Source organism: Rhamphochromis longiceps, linkage group LG7 (assembly GCF_057381845.1).
Source record: "Rhamphochromis longiceps isolate RC_006_pf linkage group LG7, R_longiceps_female_GT1.1, whole genome shotgun sequence".
Taxonomy (NCBI): domain Eukaryota; kingdom Metazoa; phylum Chordata; class Actinopteri; order Cichliformes; family Cichlidae; genus Rhamphochromis; species Rhamphochromis longiceps.
In genome coordinates, this window is record NC_140563.1 from 50486430 (window position 1) to 50506011 (window position 19582).

Genomic DNA, 19582 nt, shown 5'->3' on the forward strand with positions numbered 1-19582 from the left:
CTTCCTTCTTTCACCCTCACTCTTTGTTTTTCATTTTCTGTCTTTTTCACAGCTGGACGGTTTGCTGACTGACAGAGAATCTCTTCCGGAGCGGAGCAAAGAGATTCGGGAGAGGCTGAGGGGCAAAGGGTTGCCCTCAGGTAAGATGAGCTGCACCTAAGTGACACACAGTAACGTTGCAGTGGTGTGCTCAAAATCATTAATTTCCACACTGAGTCGTATCTATTGGCTGCAGGCGGATAAAAGGCTGCCAACGCGATAAGGTTTTTATTTATTTTTAGTGTCGAACTCAGCAAATATTAGTCCGTTGCACTTAAATGTTTTGTTTACCTACATTCTGTGTAATCTTCATATGAGGGTCACAAGTTCAGCCTCTCTCTAAAACAAATCACCAGATCTTAGATAAGCAGGCTTTGTTTAGAACGTTTGGGAACACTTTGAAATTCAATTTGTCAAGCGAGTCCAGAGATGACCCAAAACATGTGTCCACTGATAGATACAGAGAATAACATTGTGACATGGAAGATTAAATAACAATCTGGTATATGTTGGATGAATAGTGAATTGCCATTGTGTTGAAGATTATATTGACAGTAGCCAAGTCTTCATCTCTGAAACAGCCAACTATGCAGGGTGCTTGTTGTTGTCGGTATAAAGTTATTCATGGAAAGAAAAACAATCAAATTGCGAAAGGGTGTTAGGGGTTCTCACAACTTACTGAGCTCCTTCTGTGGTGCCAGAAACCACGGGACACCTTCAGAGGTCCATAAGTCGGTTAAAATGTTTGGCAAAACACGAAAGAACGGCAGCTCATGGGGTCATCGTAATATGCTGGCCTGGTGGTTTTACTCACCCCTAATCTTTAAGCTGTGAGGGCTTAACAGTTTATGCTGGTTGCCCACATGTTTATTAAAAATATATTTTAATGAAGAAAGTATCAAATGTAAATTGCTCACCTTGTTTTCTAACCATTTATCAGTGACATACTCAGTCTGCAGTCTGTGGGAAAGAAGTGAAAGTAGTCAGAGAGAGGAACACCAAGTTACAACCTCGAGTCTGATTTAATTCAGGAAAATATGAACAAATCTTCCCAGTGGTTTCTGAGAGAACTCGGGCATTTTTCCAGGCCATGAAGAGGAGAGCAGAGCACAAACATGGCTTCCATCTCCATTATGTAAGCACGGCATGGCATTGATTACAGATGCATATTTTGGAGTCATCAGTGTAGCTGCTGGTCTCCTGTTTGTATCAGTGCTTTGTTTCCCTGGTTGATCCCCAGCCAGCCCTAGGGAAAGTACATGCAAAGAGTATTACTCAGTTCTTAAGCATCTTTCCTCTGAAAGGACCAGCTCTCTCTCTCTGTGTCACCCTTAACCCAGTGGCTCCAAGTTCTTATTGCTGCTTAGGGAATTTAGATATTGTCTTTGTTCCTTTTACACATGCTGTGCATGTCATCATTGTGATCGACTGGCAGCGTGTCTGGGAGTGTAACTCACCTCTTTGACAAATCAAAGACATGCAGCATAAATTTTTTTTTTATTCCAGTTTTACTCAGTCAAGTTTTTTCAAGTTTCCTCCTGAGTTCCTGGAAGACTGGAATCTGGCTATCTTTAATGCATTTCCAAACATATGCTTTCTAGATTAAAACCAACCCACATGCAGGATTTTTATTTTTTTACAGGCCTCAACATCTGCCCGTTTACCCTCTTGTTTCTGTATTTCTTCCCTTTGTTTTGTTCCTGCATACTTCACTGGTTTATTTCTCACTAAAAAATAGACTTTACTAGTATTGTTTATATGCCTGGAAAGGCAAACTTAAAATTTATGGATGGTGAAAGCAAAAGTTCTTATTCGGGGAAAGGCAGTGCTAGATTGTAAGATGCTTGTGGCAGAAATTGTTAGTTATTGGGCCACAATTTGGTTTCCTTTTAAAACAATGGAAAAATAGTTTCTCAACAAACTGAGGAACTGTAGTAATATTAGCTTTTTATTCCTTGGGCTGCTGTTGTTTGTTTTACATGCAAAAGTGTAACAGTCATATACTATTGGACACAAAGCAGCTATTTTAACACTTGTCAGCCTCTGTATCTGCTTGGTGTTTAAAATTTTGGTTCTCCCCTGCTCTTAGGGAGGAGTGCTGCCCCTCGGGTTCTGGAGCGCTACAGAGCGAAGACTCAGGAACAAACCTCTCTAAACCGAGGCCTTAGTCGTTCCATGGGCTCACTGCCAATCCAGGATCTTTTGAAGGGGGATGACGGGGCAGCTTTACAGTATTCCCTGTCTGATTATCACACCAATTCTGACTTACCCAGTGAACTCTACCCAAAGCCCCCCTCGCTCCATTCCCAGCGTTCTTATCCCTATCTGCACCCCTTTCACCCCCAGCAAAAAGGCCGGCCTGTGGAACTGGACCGTAGATCTCTGCCTTTCTCCAGTGGGGAACTGAAGCTAAGTCAGCCCAGGAAGACCTGGGCTTCCTCTGTGGACTTGGCTTGCATTGACCCAGAGGCTCTTCGCTTTGGGGCTTTGGAGGATGCAAGAAGAGGCAGTAGTGCCTTAAGTACACACTCCAGTGGCAGGCGCAAATCACCTTTGCAAGCTTTAAGAGAAAGGGATTCTCAATACCTTGAGTTTGGTGGGCTGAACAGTCGGAAGCCTCATCACCACTCAGCCTTGTCTGTAGGCTCGGGCATCACCGGTGCCTATGACAAGATCAAGGAAAAACAGAGGAAACTTCAGGCGCTAAGACAAGCAGTGGATGGTGAGTATGCTGAAGCTAGGGGTTTAATTTAATAGAGAATTTGTACAAATGAATGTTTTCAGGGTTAAGTTTGTGTTGTTGTGTGTTTGTTAAATTCCTTGACAAATTTTCAAAACAAAATACGAACCAGAATCATGTAATTCAAAGTGGTATCACGTTGTGGTTGTGACGCCTACTGTGGACAACGTGTTGTGAATGATTTTCACTTTTAGGAAAAAAAACCATCATGGCAGTTTTGGCCTTTTCTTGGAAGCTGGCGCTGATTTAATATAAACAGAATGACTAACAAGCTGTTGTTTTCATTCCATGGGATGTTTTTTCAATGTAAGTCTTTCCTTATTTCAACACATCACAAACAACAAGCACCTGGTTGCTTTTGGTCATGTGTGCTTAGGAGTCCTTTGTCAGAGCATACAACATGTGGCCTATAGTGTGTAAAAATGTAAGATTGCTGTTATGTGTGTGGTTGGCCACAACAAATTTCTTGGGTTTAGTCTGCAACTGTGGCAAGGAAGGAAGTCTTAAGTAAAACAGACCAGTTCAGGGTCACTTGATCTAAGTTAAGTGTCAGACTCTGTAGTGCATGGATTTATCAGGCACAGCATGGAGTCATCAGCTGACCTGATCTGAAAGACAAAAATAAAGTGAAAGCAACGGGATCAAGTGAGCAACCAAGACAGTTGGACTAGTTACAAGTTGCGTATCCATCTGTAGTAACTACCACCTAAGTGTTGTGAAGTATGGGGAACCGGGTGCTGGCTTGGTGGTGGCTGGGCAGCAAGGTTTAGACAGAATGACTCATTGCTACAGTGACCAGTAATTATAGGTTGGCTTAATTCTAGCCTGCTGCTGACTGTCAGAGATGTTATATACAAAATCCCTTTAAAAAAAAAAAAAAAATTATCATGGCTATAAACATGCATATAAAGGATAGATGCGAACTAGTTACATACTTTCAGTGTGTACAGACTGAAAGGAAAATAGTCTTAAAATAATAGCACAATGCTTAAATCAAGGACATCAAGCAGAACTGTTTAACACGTCAGTCATCTGTTATAAGAGCTTTAAGTTTCCTGTTGGAGATTATGAAATTCTTAGTAAAGTAAGTTTATGCAGTGAGTCACATGTCTCTTGGCCAGCTGAGAGCCGTTTAAGGCGCATGAGGCTTGAACGATTTCATACAATAAACCACTGTCTTCTACCTCTTGCTCTCTTGCTGTTCTTGCAACATCCCCACTCTGTGCTCCGTCCAGCCTTCAGCCTCCCTGCTTTTCTCGCAGCTATTTTTGATGCTGACTGAACCACCAACCAAGCATTCTTTTCCTCGACTGTGGCTTTTCATCCCCCAGCAAGTACCTTCTTGCCTTCTTTTCTTTCACTCCCCTTTGCTTTGTATCGATTGTAATTTAGAGGATTTAAGGGTTTGTTTGGTTTTTTTTTTTATTTCTTCATCTCATGAAAGTGCAAGACTTTGTCACTTCACACCTTATGGGTAGTAGAGCAGGGCGATATGGCCAAAAATATTTATCACGATATATATTTGAAAATTTGCGATAACGATATAACAGACGATATAATTGATGCGAGACAAAATACAACTCCAAAACATTACTAGCGCAAAAAGACAACCTTCCATTTATTTTCACTTAAACAAGAAGCTGGTTTTTATGTACATTAAAGCTTTATAAAAATGTAACAGTGCAAATGCAAATTCCTTGCTGAAAGTTTAACCAAAAGGCATTTCCAGTAGAAATGGGCTGACATATCCTGAGCATAACCATGTATAATATCCACTGAAGTTAAAAAGAGGTGCTTTGCAACATTAAACTGCAGTGTGCAGTACGTATTTTTTGGACCATAAGGTGCACGGGATTATATGGCACATTAAGCGAAACAAAGCAGTCAGATAAATCAAACTTTATTAAACTCATTCTTCTTCCTTCCTCCATTTCTGTACCATTGATTCATTAATGTTGAATTCTCTGGCAGCTGCTCTATTCCCATGTTGTTGCAGTATATTAATGACTAACCTCGTATTGTGGATGGATTATCTCAGTTGTTCTCCTGACTGAAGTTTGGTCCGTTTACAGCATCCTGCCATGCGATTGCATTTGTCTCTAACCATGAAGAACCTTCACGTTCACTTTTATAAGTGGAAAAGTGTTAGTGTTCGTCCTCCAGCTTCACTGTTTATGTTATGCTAACATAGCTGTGTCGCTAGCGATCACGTAGCACATCATTATATACCAGCTAGCCCAACTTCAGTAACCCTACAAACGTCACTGCTGTTTAGTTTCCTGTCTTCATTTATGTTGGAAGTGATAGCAGAGCTGTACGTTTGATTTTTTTCAGAAATCTCTCAGTCAGAACATGCAATATCATGCTTAGGTAACTAGCGAAACTAGCGAGCTAACTTCCGCTAGCTTCCTGCTAACTTCTAACTCCGTTAAATGTAATAACTTTTGTTTTCATGGATGCCTGGAAGTTAAACTTTATAGTTACACCTGGTAAAGCAGCAATGCTGATCGTTTTATTAAAGATGAAAGAATTTAGACAGTTTTTAACTCTAAGTGATGCTGCAGTGTTGTTTGACCTGAAACATACGGAGTTTAGGACCCAGATTACTCCCAGATTTAAGAGCATCTTAGTCCGACAAATACGACAATAACAACGGCCGCTTGCATGTTCTGCAAAAAAATGTGCTTTGTTGTGTATCTGACGGACAAACACCAAACCAGTTCCACATCACGGAAGTTGCACCATTTTTACAAACCAATTCTGGTTCATCAGTTTCACTCAACAATCGGCCATGTGCGTATGAAAACAAAGGCACTGCGCATGCGCGTTTTACTCCCATTCTATCGCGATATTTCATTTTCCTATCGTTGCCTAACATTATACCGGTATTACCGTGAACGGTATAATATGGCCCAGCCCTAATGGGTAGCATGAGCAACACCTTCATATAACTGCTAAGATGACACAAAAACAAGGTCCAGATTTAAAGAGTCACTAAAAAAAGTCCAGCAGATATTTCCAATTTAAGATCCACAAACTGAAAGAAACTTAAACTAAAGCTTTGGGATGACTACCACACGCTGCAGGCTTTAACACTGTGGTAAATATTTTTTTAAAAATGAGATTTTTAGCAAGGAATTGTGGGGAAAAATGGCATTACTGTTGTGTTTGTGATTGCTTGTGAATGTGCAACGAAGACTGAGTGGGTTGAACTATTCATTAATATTAAATGATGGATATTACAAAGCATCCTGGAGAGAAGCTTTGTTTACTGCCGTCAGAAGTGACTGAGGGTGTCTGCAAAGGGTGACCCAACTGTTCTTTGGCTACACCATGAATGGGCCTAATTGAGTACAAACCATTTGGAGGGGGCCTTGTTGGATGTGTTTCTTGGCAGAGACCTCTTTTCCTTTTCTTTTTTTTTCTCTCTCTCACTTCTTTCTGTTCTTTTCTGCAGGAAAGTGATGGCACAGCAGTGGTCAGTGGTCTCAGGTTTTACAGGGTTAAACAGCCCTTGACTGCCCTTCTGTGTGTGCGTGCATTTACAAGTCTTGTCTAAATGTATTGCAACGCTCACGTTTGTGTGCTTGTGTGCATGCCTTTGTGTGCATGGGCATGTCTGTACCTGGGCTCTTCTGTCTCAAACAACCCCCACACACCATTTTTGGTGTCAGTCTTAAATAAGTCAAAGCTTTCCTTGTCGAACTGGAGGCTGTAATAGGAGTCATGCGTAGCAGATGAGGGAATTCCTAACATTATTGGACTTTTCCGGCACTTGGCAGCAGATTATGTGGGTTTCTGCCGGGGTGGGTCCATGTTGGACAGCGGTACAGAACGCTGCTGCTCCAGAGGAAGGGGAGGTGTGTCTGTAAATCACAGCCTTTTGAAATTGTCTTAATTATTCTATTTGAGTCAGCAGGAGATGAGATTGCTGAGTGTTTGTTTTTTTTTGTGGAAAGCTGTTGACTGTTTGTTATTTCTAAACCATTTGAGCTACCTAACTTATTTCCTCTTCACATTATGAATAATGTCCAATGTCCAATTATTTAGTGCTCCGAGGGACTAAATAACCTCAGAGCACAGTCAGAGTAGGGTCTTTTTCTCAGTGTAAAATACTTAAAGACTGAAGGACTGTAGACACTTGTAGTACATGCAGAGGTGTCACCTACATAAAGTCAGATCATGGAGATAAACATGTATGTGAGGACAAATGAAAGATGAAGTGCAGCCTGGAGAAAGCTTGGTGGTGAATGCATGCTTTGATAATTCTTTCCTAGAATTGATGCTCTTTGCCTTAAAGTATGTAGAGACTGTTATGTAGAGGCTGCTTTTCCAGCAAGTTTGTGTGGAGTGCTCTCTCTCCTGCAAAGTATTTCCAGAAAACAAAACATACGAACAACAGAAGTACTCATCTTTTTTTCTGTCATTACAATCTTTAAGAAAAAGAAGGATTTTATTGCATTATTTATTTACCTTTACGGTTTCCTTTATATTTTCCTGTGAATGAAGCTGGTATAATTGGTGGCACTGAGAATGAGCTTTGCACTACATCTTTTTTGAACTCTGCATTTTTCTAACCCTTCTGTTCCCTTGCTTACTTATAAACATTTACATTATGAGGGAAATCTCACTCTCCACTCAGCTGTTATCATCTCTGTTACTTTTTGAAATTACCTAAAAGCACCGACTGACACACTGGTCCTAGGGATTATTTGTTTTTTGGGTTTTTTTGGGGTGATTTGTTTTTTCTTGTCTTTGTTACAACTAACTCATTTAGTGCTGTTTCCATGACCAAAAAGAGTGTGTGGCACATGAATCATCTTAAATCTGTATCCAGATTCAGGTTGCCACATTCATAAAAATATATTTATATTTTGCGTGGGTCAGCACAGTGTGGTAATCTCACAGCTGGGCTCAAACTTTTCTGCATGGGTTTTTCCAGGTGCTTCGGTTGCTTCCATAGTCCAAAGACAATCGGGTTAGATGAGGAGGAAACTCGTAAGTGTGGTTGTCGGGATTGACCAACGACCTGTCAAAATGGGTGCCCCGCCCTGGATGAAATTTATCTGGGATAGGCTCCAAGCTTTTTTCTGTTATTTTTAGCACCTCCAGGACCTCACCAGACTTAGGGAGTCAGGGTAGGGGTTGTTTTGTTGTTGTTTTTTTGTTGTTTTTTTTAACAGTGGGGTTACAATTCTTTTTTTATTTTTTTTTCCTTCCTTGACAAGGTTGATAAAACTGAAATAACCTCCAGTATCATTCTGACTTATAGCAAAACATCGTAGTTGAAATAGTAGAAGTAGATTCCTTTAAAATCAAATGCTTTATTGCTTTTTATCATGTTTCCTCCTTTCTGTGAAGCTCAGTAAAGTGTTGTTAAGTAATCCATATTGATAAATATGTTTGTTTTTTTTTATTAGCTGTTGTAAGCTCCTCTTCTTTGAAAAAGCTTTTTCATGATGATAATTTTTCTCTGCATTGTATTCTTCACCTCAGTGTTTCTAAAACTCACCTAAGTATAAAGGCAGGTGACTGCACGTATGTATGTCTCAGTGAGGGCTTTGAAGCAGAAATGCAAGTCATTGTGACTGCATGGGTAACTTACTGTAAATTACACAAGACTGCTCCTCTGTGCACCTTTTTGTGTTAAAGGAAATGAGTCACCGTCCACTGGAAGATGGAAAACTATTTTGGGTGATAGTCCAACCAGTCCTCCTTCCTCTAAGTAACATTATAGTGGCTGTCGGGCCACAATGCTTTTTTGCTTAACATGTTTACGAAAGACAGAGATCAGTACAAGTTGAACTCTGTTGTTTTGTGAAACTGTAAAATAAAATGCCTTAGCAGTGACTTGGGAATCCCATTCATTCAAGCTATGTAGTTGGTACTGAGGAGCAGGATTTTCAAGTTCTGTGTACAATGCAAAGAGCACATGATACATTAGGGTAGGTTTCAGATTGAATCATATTGTTTGTTTGTTTTTTCTCAGTTACCACAGATTTTTAGGTTATTATTAAGTTAATTGGGCTTTGCTTTGAGAAACATTTAAGTGTGGGGAACTGGTCTGTACTTGCTGTGGTGCTGTGGTTCACCCAGTCTAGCAAGACAAAAGTTTACGCCTTAAATTTAAAAAAAAAAAAAAAAAAAAAGCATTCTAACCTGACTGGAGGCATGCCTGCATACACTTGCTAAATCTGCTTTTCCTTGTAGGTACATATGCCTTTCATTAGGAGTGTTTACCCACAGCATGACTAAATCCTGCTTTGTGTGTATTATTTTACAGGCTTAGTGTCACCGTTTGGTTTCAGTAGATTGTGGAGTAAATGAAAACATGCGCCCATCAATTCATATGTTGTCCTAGCCCCATAAAGTCTCATACAACTTATTGTAAACCTCTGTTTTATGTAACATTGACAAATACACGGCTTCACCTTAACACCTTAATTTGTATTAAGTGCATGAAGTTATCCCTTTTGTTGTTATTGATGTTATTATTGTTATTACTATACTACTGTGTGGTTTGTATAATACATAATTTTCAAATGAATTTCTCTGTTGCCAGATCCAGTCCACACCCACCACAGGTACCACAGTGATTACAGTTCATCCAGTGAAAGCCCCTCACTCGCCTCCTCTGATCCAGATTACAGGCAAGGTAAAAGACGCCACTGACAAATCCTTTACTGCTATTACACTTTTAATGGCGATCCCACCCACACATAGCATACTATGAAATGTAACTAACAGGTGATAGGTGCCGCACACATGTAACTCATCTTGGCTATGTGCATGCAAGAGAATAAATCAGTCACTTAATAATAACATGAGAGAGCCATACTGAGCTGTGGCTGTTCTGCTAATACTCAGTTTCCGCAGTGGCTTACGGTGACTTCATAGTGCACTTTTTAGGCTTAAAGCGAAGTGCCGCTGCTTTTGCTTGATTTAGAAGCACAGCAGCAGACCTGGCAGTTTCCCATGTTGAGGTAACTTCCAATCAACTGCTGTTATTTGATTGTCTGATGCCGCTAAACAAATTGCATGTTGCCTTTCACTATGTAAGATTGCATAAGGTAAGAATTCCTTTCCACTGTCAGTGAAAAATGAAATTGTGCAATGCACCTTATTGTTATTGTAGTAGTAGTGTGCATAATGTAAGGGCGATCGTGGCTCAAGAGTTGGGAGTTCGCCTTGTAATCGAAGGTTGCCGGTTCGAGCCCCGGCTTGGACAGTCTCGGTCGTTGTGTCCTTGGGCAAGACACTTCACCCGTTGCCTACTGGTGGTGGTCAGAGGGCCCGGTGGCGCCAGTGTCCAGCAGCCTCGCCTCTGTCAGTGCGCCCCAGGGTGGCTGTGGCTACAATGTAGCTGCCATCACCAGTGTGTGAATGTGTGTGTGAATGGGTGGATGACTGGATATGTAAAGCGCTTTGGGGTCCTTGGGGACTAGTAAAGCGCTATATAAATACAGACCATTTACCATTTCCACACTAGGACTACTCAAGATTAATTCACTTAAAATTGTCAACACAACAGAAGGCTGAGCTAGTCAATGAGGAGTTCAGTTAAGATCAGCCTAAAAGTTAAGACATTAACTGGCTAACTTTTTCCATCCATATCACTAAAAACAAATCCCTGCTGCAAAATTTAGTTAAAGGCCAAAAAGACTTGAAGCCCATTCTAATGTAACCCTGCACCAAAGTTTAACACTGAAAAAGAAACTTGTGGATCTATATTATTCACTAGAATGTAGTGGAATTCTAAAGCATCTCTAACATAGTTTGTGTTACTAAATCCAAACCTGTTTTTAAACATGCATTCAGTAATAACTTATAAGACAGAAAAGCTGTATGTCATTACTTTATTACACCTACCGTTGCTGTAATGCAGCACACTTTATTGCAAGGCAACAGAGATGCCATTTGTTGTGCTGATTTTACTCTTCTATAATTGCACCTTTGACAGGTATATTTGCAGCACCATGTGTGCGTGTCTGTTTTACTATAAAAATGTAAAAACAGCATTTAGCCCTTTGGCTTTTTTGTGCACCTCTATGCTTGGATGCTTTTGCATCTTTTTTGGGGGGGGGGGGTTTCTCTTTATGTTTAAAAAAAAAAAAAAAAAAAAAAAAAAAGCCACTAGCCTACTGGTGACTGCAGAGGAAAATTAGCCTGTATAGCTAATTTTGGCATACTTACATGATGGACCTAAGTATTCATGTTAATTGATGTGTATTTTCCTTTGTTTTTGTTTATTGTACTGACATTCTGCTGTCTTTTCTAGCTAAGAAACCTGGTGAAATTGGCAGGTATGGCTCCCAGCTGGCACTTCTAACCGAACATGACGCGTTGGCGCTGGCAAGCCACAATGCAAACAGACACAGGTAATGCCCAGTCTCTCCCCCCCCCCCCCCCCCCCCCCCCCCCCCTTCACGTGCCCCTCACCCATCCCACCCCCACCTCACAAATATCCTGGTGAATGAGGAAGCTATCCTGTTTGGTACTCTAAGCCACAAACATACAGCTGGTGTGGCTTGGCAGGGTCAGCTCCATGCTTCACTAGTGAGGTCATCTAATGTGACATCCACATTCAACATTCTCTGTCTCTCTCTAATCTCTGGCATTATAGATCAGAACTGCCTGCTGTTGTTCAGCCTGCTCAACAATTTGTCCCACAGCAGAGCCCCTTTTTCTTCCCTTTTTCCCCAGAATGCTAAAGCGAAAACATCAGCTGTACACAAAAAGCCATTTTGCTGCTAGCTTTAAACTTGTCCATTACATAAAAAATGAAACAAAGTGTCCAAATAGAAGACGTATCTTCACATAAACCCCACCACACACTCACACAGAGAGAATAGCTTCCTTTTTGCTTATAGACAGCATCAGACTCTTCTGACACCCATCCTCTTCTCTTCTTTTCCCTGCAGGCACAATGAGGGGGGAGCTGACACTCTGGTTGGAGCAGAGTTGCTGCTGCAGAGGCAAGAGGAGGAAGTGCAGCGGCTTCAGGCCCACATGGCCCACAGGCTGTCCAGGGCCAACCTCTACCCCACAGACGACCCCTTGGCCCTTCAAGAGTCTCTCTATACCTCTTCTGTACCTCCACGCAAACTCAAGGTTTGCACATGCAGCAGTATTACTGATGTTCTGTTAATTATAATCTTTCTTGCAGTTTTGGACTTTTTTTTTTCTTTACAAAAAACATTCTTATTTAAATATAGAAAGGCTCTTTAATCACTATGGAGCACACTAACTCTAGAACGGCATCCAAGTTCTGAGCATTTGTGGCCTTGAAGCGTGTTTGCATTGCAATATTTGATGATGGATGTATAATTTAGACTCACATGAGCTCACTGGCAGCAAACTTGTTGATGCTCTAAAGATGAACTGCTGACTGGAGTACATACCGTACTTTCTGGACAATAGAGCGCACCTGTATATAAGCCGCATCCGCTCTATTTTTAAAAAATTTAAAAAAAAAAGATATACAAGCCGCACCCAGCTATAAGCCGCAGATATCTATGATGAAAAAATAGATATTTACTGCATGTACAGAACAATCTTGTAGTGCAAATGTACAAGTATGTACCTGAACAGATTCTTTCCGAACAATGCCTTTTAACACGGCAGCAACTTTGCTGATTAAAACGTAACAGAACCAAGAGAAAATAACCGCTATTTATTTACCTCCATTTTTCCTGTATTTGAAACCACATGTCACTTTAATCATCTTCGCTGAAACCCATGAAGTCGTCTTCTTCAGTGTCGGAGTTGAACAGGCTCAGAAGCGCTTCATCACATCTGTCTCCATCAGTCTCGCTCTCCGTGTCACTGTCATCCTCCGGTGAAGTTGGCTCTGAAGGTGCGCCGCTCTCTTCGCGCAGCAGTCCAGCCTTTCGGAACCCATTGGTGATGGTGGATTCTTTCACAGCACTCCACGCTGTTAGGATCCACTGACAGACATCAGAAAAGGATGCTTTTCGCATGCGGCCAGTTTTTGTGAATGACTTTTCACCGCTTGTCATCCAAGTCTCCCACTCAACCCGTAGTGCAGCTTTAAATGCCCGATTTACACTGATGTCAAGTGGCTGCAAAAACTTTGTTGTACCTCCAGGAATCACAGCTGGAATGGAGTTTGTTTTCTTGATCGCTGCTTTCACAGAATCTGTGATGTGGGCCCTCATGCTATCCAAAACAAGCAGTGCTTTTTTCCGGTGAAAAAATCCTCCCGGGCGCTTCCCATAGCACTCCGTTAACCATTCCTTCATTAGACCTTCTATCATCCACCCTTTGGTGTTAACTTTGACCACTATGCCTTTCGGGAGTTGTTCTTTCGGCATAGTTATGCGCTTAAAAATCACCATCGGTGGAAGTTTTTGTCCGGATGCCGTGCATGCCAGAACGCAGGTGAAGTGCGTCCTCTCATGGCCTGTTGTTTTCAACAACACGGATGATGCACCTGTCTTGTTAACGGTCCTGGTCAGAGGCAGATCAAATGTTAAAGGTACTTCATCCATATTGATTATGTCGTCTGGTCCGATGGAGTTTTCTTGTATCTTTTTTTCAACGAATTTGTGGAAGTTTTCAACTTTTTCCTGATAGTCAGGGGGGAGTTGCTGACAGAGAGTGGTCCGTGCCCTGACGGACAGGTTTTTACGTTTCATAAATCTGAAACACCATGACGGCCCACCTTTGAAATCTTTAATATTCATTTCGCGGGCGATTGTTTTGGCTTTCAGTCGGATCTGTACAGTGGATACACCTCGGCCACCTGCTCTCAGTGTGTTCACCCATTCCTCCAGGACATTTTCAAGTTCAGGCCACCTGCTTTTATGTCCTCTGAAAGCTTTTCTCGACTTTTGGCATTGCATGAGCTCTTCCCGCTGCCGCCTCCAACGTCTCACCATAGACTCATTGACGCTAAGCTTGCGTGCAGCAGCGCGGTTTCCCTCCTGGATAGCAAGATCGATGGCCTTCAACTTAAAACTTGCATCATACGAACTTCTTCGTGTGGTTTCCATGATGAAGGGGCGAGGATTTGAAAATAATTACTAGTTGGTAATTTGTTGTGCGTGTTCTATCTGCTAAAGAAAAAGTAGTGTATTCTTCTTTGCATTGATTTTTCATCTATCTTGTTTTTTATTCTAATTCTGGTTAGAGTCCCCCTAGTGGTGGAAGAAAAATCCACAGAATAGCCGCACCTTTGTATAAGCCTCATGGCTCAAAACCTAGGGAAAAAGTAGCGGCTTATGGTCCAGAAAGTACGGTAATTCATTTCAGCCTCCTTATAGTAATTAAAAGTATGTAGGATTGTGGGACGTGTGGATTTTTTCCCCTCCCTTTTTTCCCTTGTGGGATGGTCTAATTTGGCAGTATTTACCAAATACCAAATAATAGTTACCATGCTTATCAACACAGTTGGTAAGCATGGTAACAATTGTGTTGCTGTTCCCAGTATACCATAAATACTATAGAATATTATATTGCCAATAAATTAAGCACCCTTGCTAGGACTAGACTTTTTAGTGTGTTTGTGGTTGATTATAATTGGCGGAATTTAGGAAATAAAGGTTTCCAGTTGGAAAAACCTACAGCATGTGAGTTAAGGAAGAGGAGTCCTGCTCTTCTGACTCATGTGAGATTACATTATAGCAAAAACACAAAACAAAAAAATCAACAAGGAAATGTGTACAACACTATAAAGCATCGCAATTGGTCACTTTATGAGTTATACCTTTTTTAGAACCTGGTTGTACCCATTCTGCTTTCAGAGTATCTTAATTCTTTGTGTCACAGATTCAACAAGGTGCTGGAAACATTATTCAGAGATTTTGGTGGATATTAACATGATGGCATCAGAGAGTTGCTTCAGATTGGTCAGCTGCACATCCATGATGCCTATCTGCCATTCCACCACATCCCAAAGGGGCTCCATTAGATTGTGATCTGGTCACTGTGCAGGCCATTTGAGTACAGTGAGCTCATTGTCATGTTCAGGAAACCAGTTTGAGATGATCTGAGCTTTGTGGCATGCTATCCTGCTGGAAGTAACCATCACAAAATGGGCATACTGTGGTCATAAAGGGATAAACGTAATTAGCAGCAATACTGAAGGTGGTTATGTTGTTTGGTACTAAGAGGCCCAAGGTTTTCCAGAAAAAATATCTCCCACATTATTACAACATTACCAGTTGCCTTGATACAAGGTGGGATGGATGCATGATGGATGGATCCTTTCATGTTGTTAAGGCCAAATTCTGACCCTTCCATCTGAGTCTGAGTCAGAAGAAATCAAGAATCACTGAACCAGGGAATGTTTTCCAATCTTCTGTTGTGCAATTTTTATAGTGAGCCTGTGTGAATTTTGGCCTTCGTTTCCTGTTCTGAAATATTCAGTCCAGCACATCTGGCACCAACAACCGTGCCACATTCAGAGTGACATTAATCCTCCTTTCTTTCCCCATTCTGATTTTCAGCTTGAACTTAAGCAGGTCGTTTACACCATGTCTCCATGCCTAAATGCACTGGGTTGTTGCCAAATTACTGGCTGATTAGATATTTGCATTAACAAGCAACTGAGTAGGTATACCTAATAAAGTGGCAGCTTAGTGTGAAGTATTTGTGTTATGCATATTTTATATCATGGGTGAGAGGGCAGTTGTAATTTTCAAAAGACCCTTTAGTGTGCTGGTAAAATAAAACTTAAGTCTAACAGTGACTTTTTTATTATGTGGTAGAACTTTCACGGACCCGAGTTTGTGAAGATGGCCAGCGAGCCCTGCGTGCCCTTATCTGTTCCCTCGTCAATAATGGTGAGAATGTAAAGTTATGCCATCTTGAAGCCAAAGAATTCATATTTTTATATCTGTTTGTAAACCATTACTCCATGCTTTGTATTCTTTAACTCAAGAAACGTGGGAAGGTGGAAGAAGTGCAGAGGAAGGTGGGTGTGGTACTGCTCAATGGCCAAAAGCTGGAGCTGAGCTGTGACATCAAGGCAGTGTGTAAAGACGTTTTTGACATGGTGGTTGCTCACACTGGACTTGTGGAGCATCATCTCTTCGGCCTCGCATACCTCAAAGGTATTGTGTGTTTGTGGTTTGAGGTGTGTGTGTGTGTGTGTGTGAGAGAATGGATGTGATCTTGTGTTATTTTGATAAGTGTTTCACAGTTGTTCTTTGTTTGTTTAGTCTTTAGTAGTTGCCCCCAGAGGTCTTAATTCTCACATAAGAAAAAAGCATTTTAAAAGTTCTTTAAAATTAACTCAAATTGTATTCGAAATAAATGTTTTCATTTTTGAAGTGGAAAGTTTAAAAGTGTATAAATGCACATAAACAAATATCGGTTTGGTTGGTTTTAGTTGTTCATTTTGATCAATTTCCTGTAAAGATGCAAAGCTTAAGACAGCCTAACTTGACTTTCTAACCCTTTCATCCTGAAAATCACACACAGAAAATGAGTTTTTCTTCGTTGATCTTGATGCCAAATTATCCAAAGTGGCCCCAGAGGGATGGAAGGAGGAGTCCAAGAAAAGGAGATCTGACATGCTTTTTAACCTTTTTTTCCGCATCAAATTCTTCCTTGAAGATATCAACTTAATACAGTAAGTGCACACAATTAGCTGGAAAAGCCAAATGTGTGCTGTCGTTACATAAAGAAATAACAGTGTGTTCATGTTGGCATATTAACCGCTTAAAGTGATTTTCTGTGGATTCTAGGCACGCATTGACCAAACATCAGTACTACCTACAGCTAAGGAAGGACATCTTGGAGGAAAGAGTGCGCTGCGGCACAGAAGATGCCATGCTGCTGGCTTCTCTGGCATTGCAGGCTGAATTTGGTGACTATCAACCTGAGGTACCCACTCAGCTGTTTATCTGTTTGTTATCAGTCAACTAAAAGTTTCTTTTCTCGTATGACTTTAAAAAAAATGTATTTCATTTGACTCTTGTATATATAAAACAATAAAAGTATCTTAAAAATAATCTCATTAATCCCGATCCTGCAGCTCCATGGGAAGACTTATTTCCGAATGGAGCACTATCTCTCGATGTCTGTCTTGGACAAAGTGGGCCAGACCACCATCAGGGAGGATCTGCCAAAGCTTCACAGCAACTACTACGGAGCAACAGAATCTGAGGCGGAGTTTGAGTTCCTTAAGGTTGGCAATAATAAAGTAGACTGCGTTTAAATTCAGTTTTCATGTCGATATCAAAAATATATTCAGTTATGGCTGAAGTTATTTTTTTCAGTAATAAATTGCAACTCAAGGTTTTTATTTTGTGATGTAAATGATTATTTTATACCAAACAGTTTACTTCGGCAGAAGGACTGACATGCAGTGTATGTTTGACAAAAAATAAGTACCGTAACAAGAGCAAAATGTCTGTTTAAATTTCATTTTGTTGTATTTTTTGTCTCATTGGAGACTACAAAAACGGATGTTTGCTTCCTCATCAACCTTAATTTGAAAAAAAAAAAACCCAAAAAACTAACCCCTGGTTCTCATTTGGAAAGTTCCTGTTTTCTATGTTAATTTGATTATTATTTGAGTATCTTAGTACCATCTCTCTTGTCTTTAAAGATGAGCCAGAAGCTGACAGAATATGGAGTCCACTTCCATCGAGTGCTTCCTGAGAAGAGATCTCAGACAGGGATCATGCTGGGTGTTTACTCCAAGGGGGTGCTCATTTTTGAAGTCCTTAATGGAAATCGTACCCCAGTGCTAAGGTTCCCCTGGAGGGAGACAAAGAAGATTTCCTTTGCGGTATGCGCTTGACTCTTATTATTCGAAATAAACCTGTATTACAGTATACCAGTATTTGTTTTCCACTATAGTGTAATCCAATTGATGGCCATTTTCACTTTGTTTATTATTATTAGCATTTTTTTGTTTCTTTTTTGTCTGTAATCCTCCAGAAAAAGAAGATTTGCCTTCAGAACACATCAGATGGCATTAAGCACCTGTTTCAGACAGACAGCAACAAGACATGTCAGTATTTGCTACAGCTGTGTTCAGATCAGCATAAGTTCCACCTGCAGATGAAGGCTCGCCAAAACAACCAGGAGCAGCAAGACCTAGGTAAGCAAGATATTATTTAGAATGATGTAAATATATAGCCAGCTAAGCGCTGCTTGTTTTTTAATAGAGATGAGGGTTAACTTGATGCATCTGTCACAGGCAACACTAATTGGAATAAATCAACGAATCAGCTCTTTGGAATTACCTGCCTCATGTTAATAAGCACTAATGATTATTATTACTATAGAATGACAGACTTTTATGTCTTTCATGTTCCCGCTCACCAGAAAACAGTTTGCAGTACTCCCTCGACTCTCGGAGTGGAGATGCCGTTGGTATGAGAGCGAGTTCGGGCAGCCTGGCCCCAAGTTTATCGACACGCTCCAACCCAGACCAACTGAAGAGAATCTCATACTCAGAGGCAGCCCTCAATAAGGCACTGTCTGGCTCAGTATTAGTCCAAGATGAGCTTCACTTTCCAGGGTTCAATCCAGCGGCCTCCACGGTCCTTTCCAATCCCCGAGCAATGAGTCGTTCCCACCACAACCTCGGGCAAATGCCAGAGTCTCCGGAGGACAGGCTGGCAGACTTGTATCGTGGTCAGTCGCACAGCGGACTTAGTCAGCCACAAGCCAACCAACTGGCCTCTCACTTCCAGCAACATCAGCGAGCCAGCTCAGACACAGACTCCATCCTACACCAACAGGACAAGTGAGTTGAGAAAAGCAAAACATGTCAAAAGCAAGACCCGGATTATTTCCCATAAGATTGATGAAACGTAATGAAAGGAAATTATGAGCAAATGCTGAATTTAACTTTATAATAAGAAATAAGAAAAATAAATAAGAAAACTGTGTTTCTCATCTTTTTATTCAATGCCTTTTTCCTCCAGTATGGGGTCCTGTACATGTGTTTAGGTTTCACTGTCAGTCTCTTCAGGGCAGACTAAAGTTACTGAGGATCTGTTGCTGAGACTACTCTGCACTACAGAGACATATAAAACTCCAGCCTGTAATTGACCCCCAGGGGTCTGTGTGTGGGTGTACATGCGCCTTAGTGTGTGTTTGTGTCATTGTGCCTTTTTTAGTAAGCAACAAGTCTGTTTTGTGTCAGCTGCTCCCCCTTGTGTCAGCTTCACAGATGACCTGTGATTTTTAGCTTAGAAATTTCAGGGGCCTAATATTATTAAGAGAGTGTCTTCAGCGTTGTAGAAGACACCTAATTTTTCTCATTTGTGTTTTGCTTTCTCAGATCATTTGGCATACCACCCCTCAGCAGCGCAGCCTGGAGCACCAGCATGTCCAAAAAAGAATCTGACTCCTCTTCCATAGAGGATACCGGCCAAGCATATGTAGTAGGTAAGAATGCTGACCTGTGAAGAGCGGAGCATCAGAGGTGTAGAGGTCATACCTGAAATACTGAAAGAATGCTCTTATTAATGCGTTGCATTCTTTCACAGGTGTTAGCATGCACAATTCCTCTGGACCACCTTCAACCCCAGCATCTGTGAATGGTACGTAAGGAAATGTGATTCTTGTTCCCACAGATACCAATTATTACTCATTTTTAGCATTCTGTCTCTACAACTCTAGTCTGTTCACCAATATCTCTCTGAGATTTAGCAAACCATGAATATATACAAAAAAATAGTCCAGTCTCTTTTCTCTCAGTGCTCGATGCCTGTGGACCTTGGCTTTGGCCCCGCTCCCACCATTTAATAGCTTAATTCTTGGCACTGAACTCAACTTTCATCCCAGCTTAGCCAAGCTTTTCAGGCTTGTTATTCA

General features: G+C 41.0%; 1 protein-coding gene across 3 annotated transcripts in view; it reads left to right on the forward strand.

Moving 5' to 3' along the window:
• ptpn13 (protein tyrosine phosphatase non-receptor type 13) overlaps window positions 1–19582 on the forward strand; it is a 53862-nt gene that overhangs the window by 18974 nt on the left and 15306 nt on the right. For all 3 annotated transcript variants that reach the window (XM_085414128.1, XM_085414129.1, XM_085414130.1), the window contains exons 6-20: window positions 53–140; window positions 2129–2761; window positions 9342–9434; window positions 11058–11157; window positions 11701–11890; window positions 15511–15585; window positions 15684–15855; window positions 16226–16376; window positions 16492–16630; window positions 16782–16934; window positions 17358–17540; window positions 17693–17855; window positions 18083–18506; window positions 19047–19153; window positions 19255–19308. In XM_085414128.1, coding sequence (XP_085270254.1) covers window positions 53–140; window positions 2129–2761; window positions 9342–9434; window positions 11058–11157; window positions 11701–11890; window positions 15511–15585; window positions 15684–15855; window positions 16226–16376; window positions 16492–16630; window positions 16782–16934; window positions 17358–17540; window positions 17693–17855; window positions 18083–18506; window positions 19047–19153; window positions 19255–19308 — 2725 coding nt within the window. The remainder of the gene's footprint in view (window positions 1–52; window positions 141–2128; window positions 2762–9341; window positions 9435–11057; window positions 11158–11700; window positions 11891–15510; window positions 15586–15683; window positions 15856–16225; window positions 16377–16491; window positions 16631–16781; window positions 16935–17357; window positions 17541–17692; window positions 17856–18082; window positions 18507–19046; window positions 19154–19254; window positions 19309–19582) is intronic.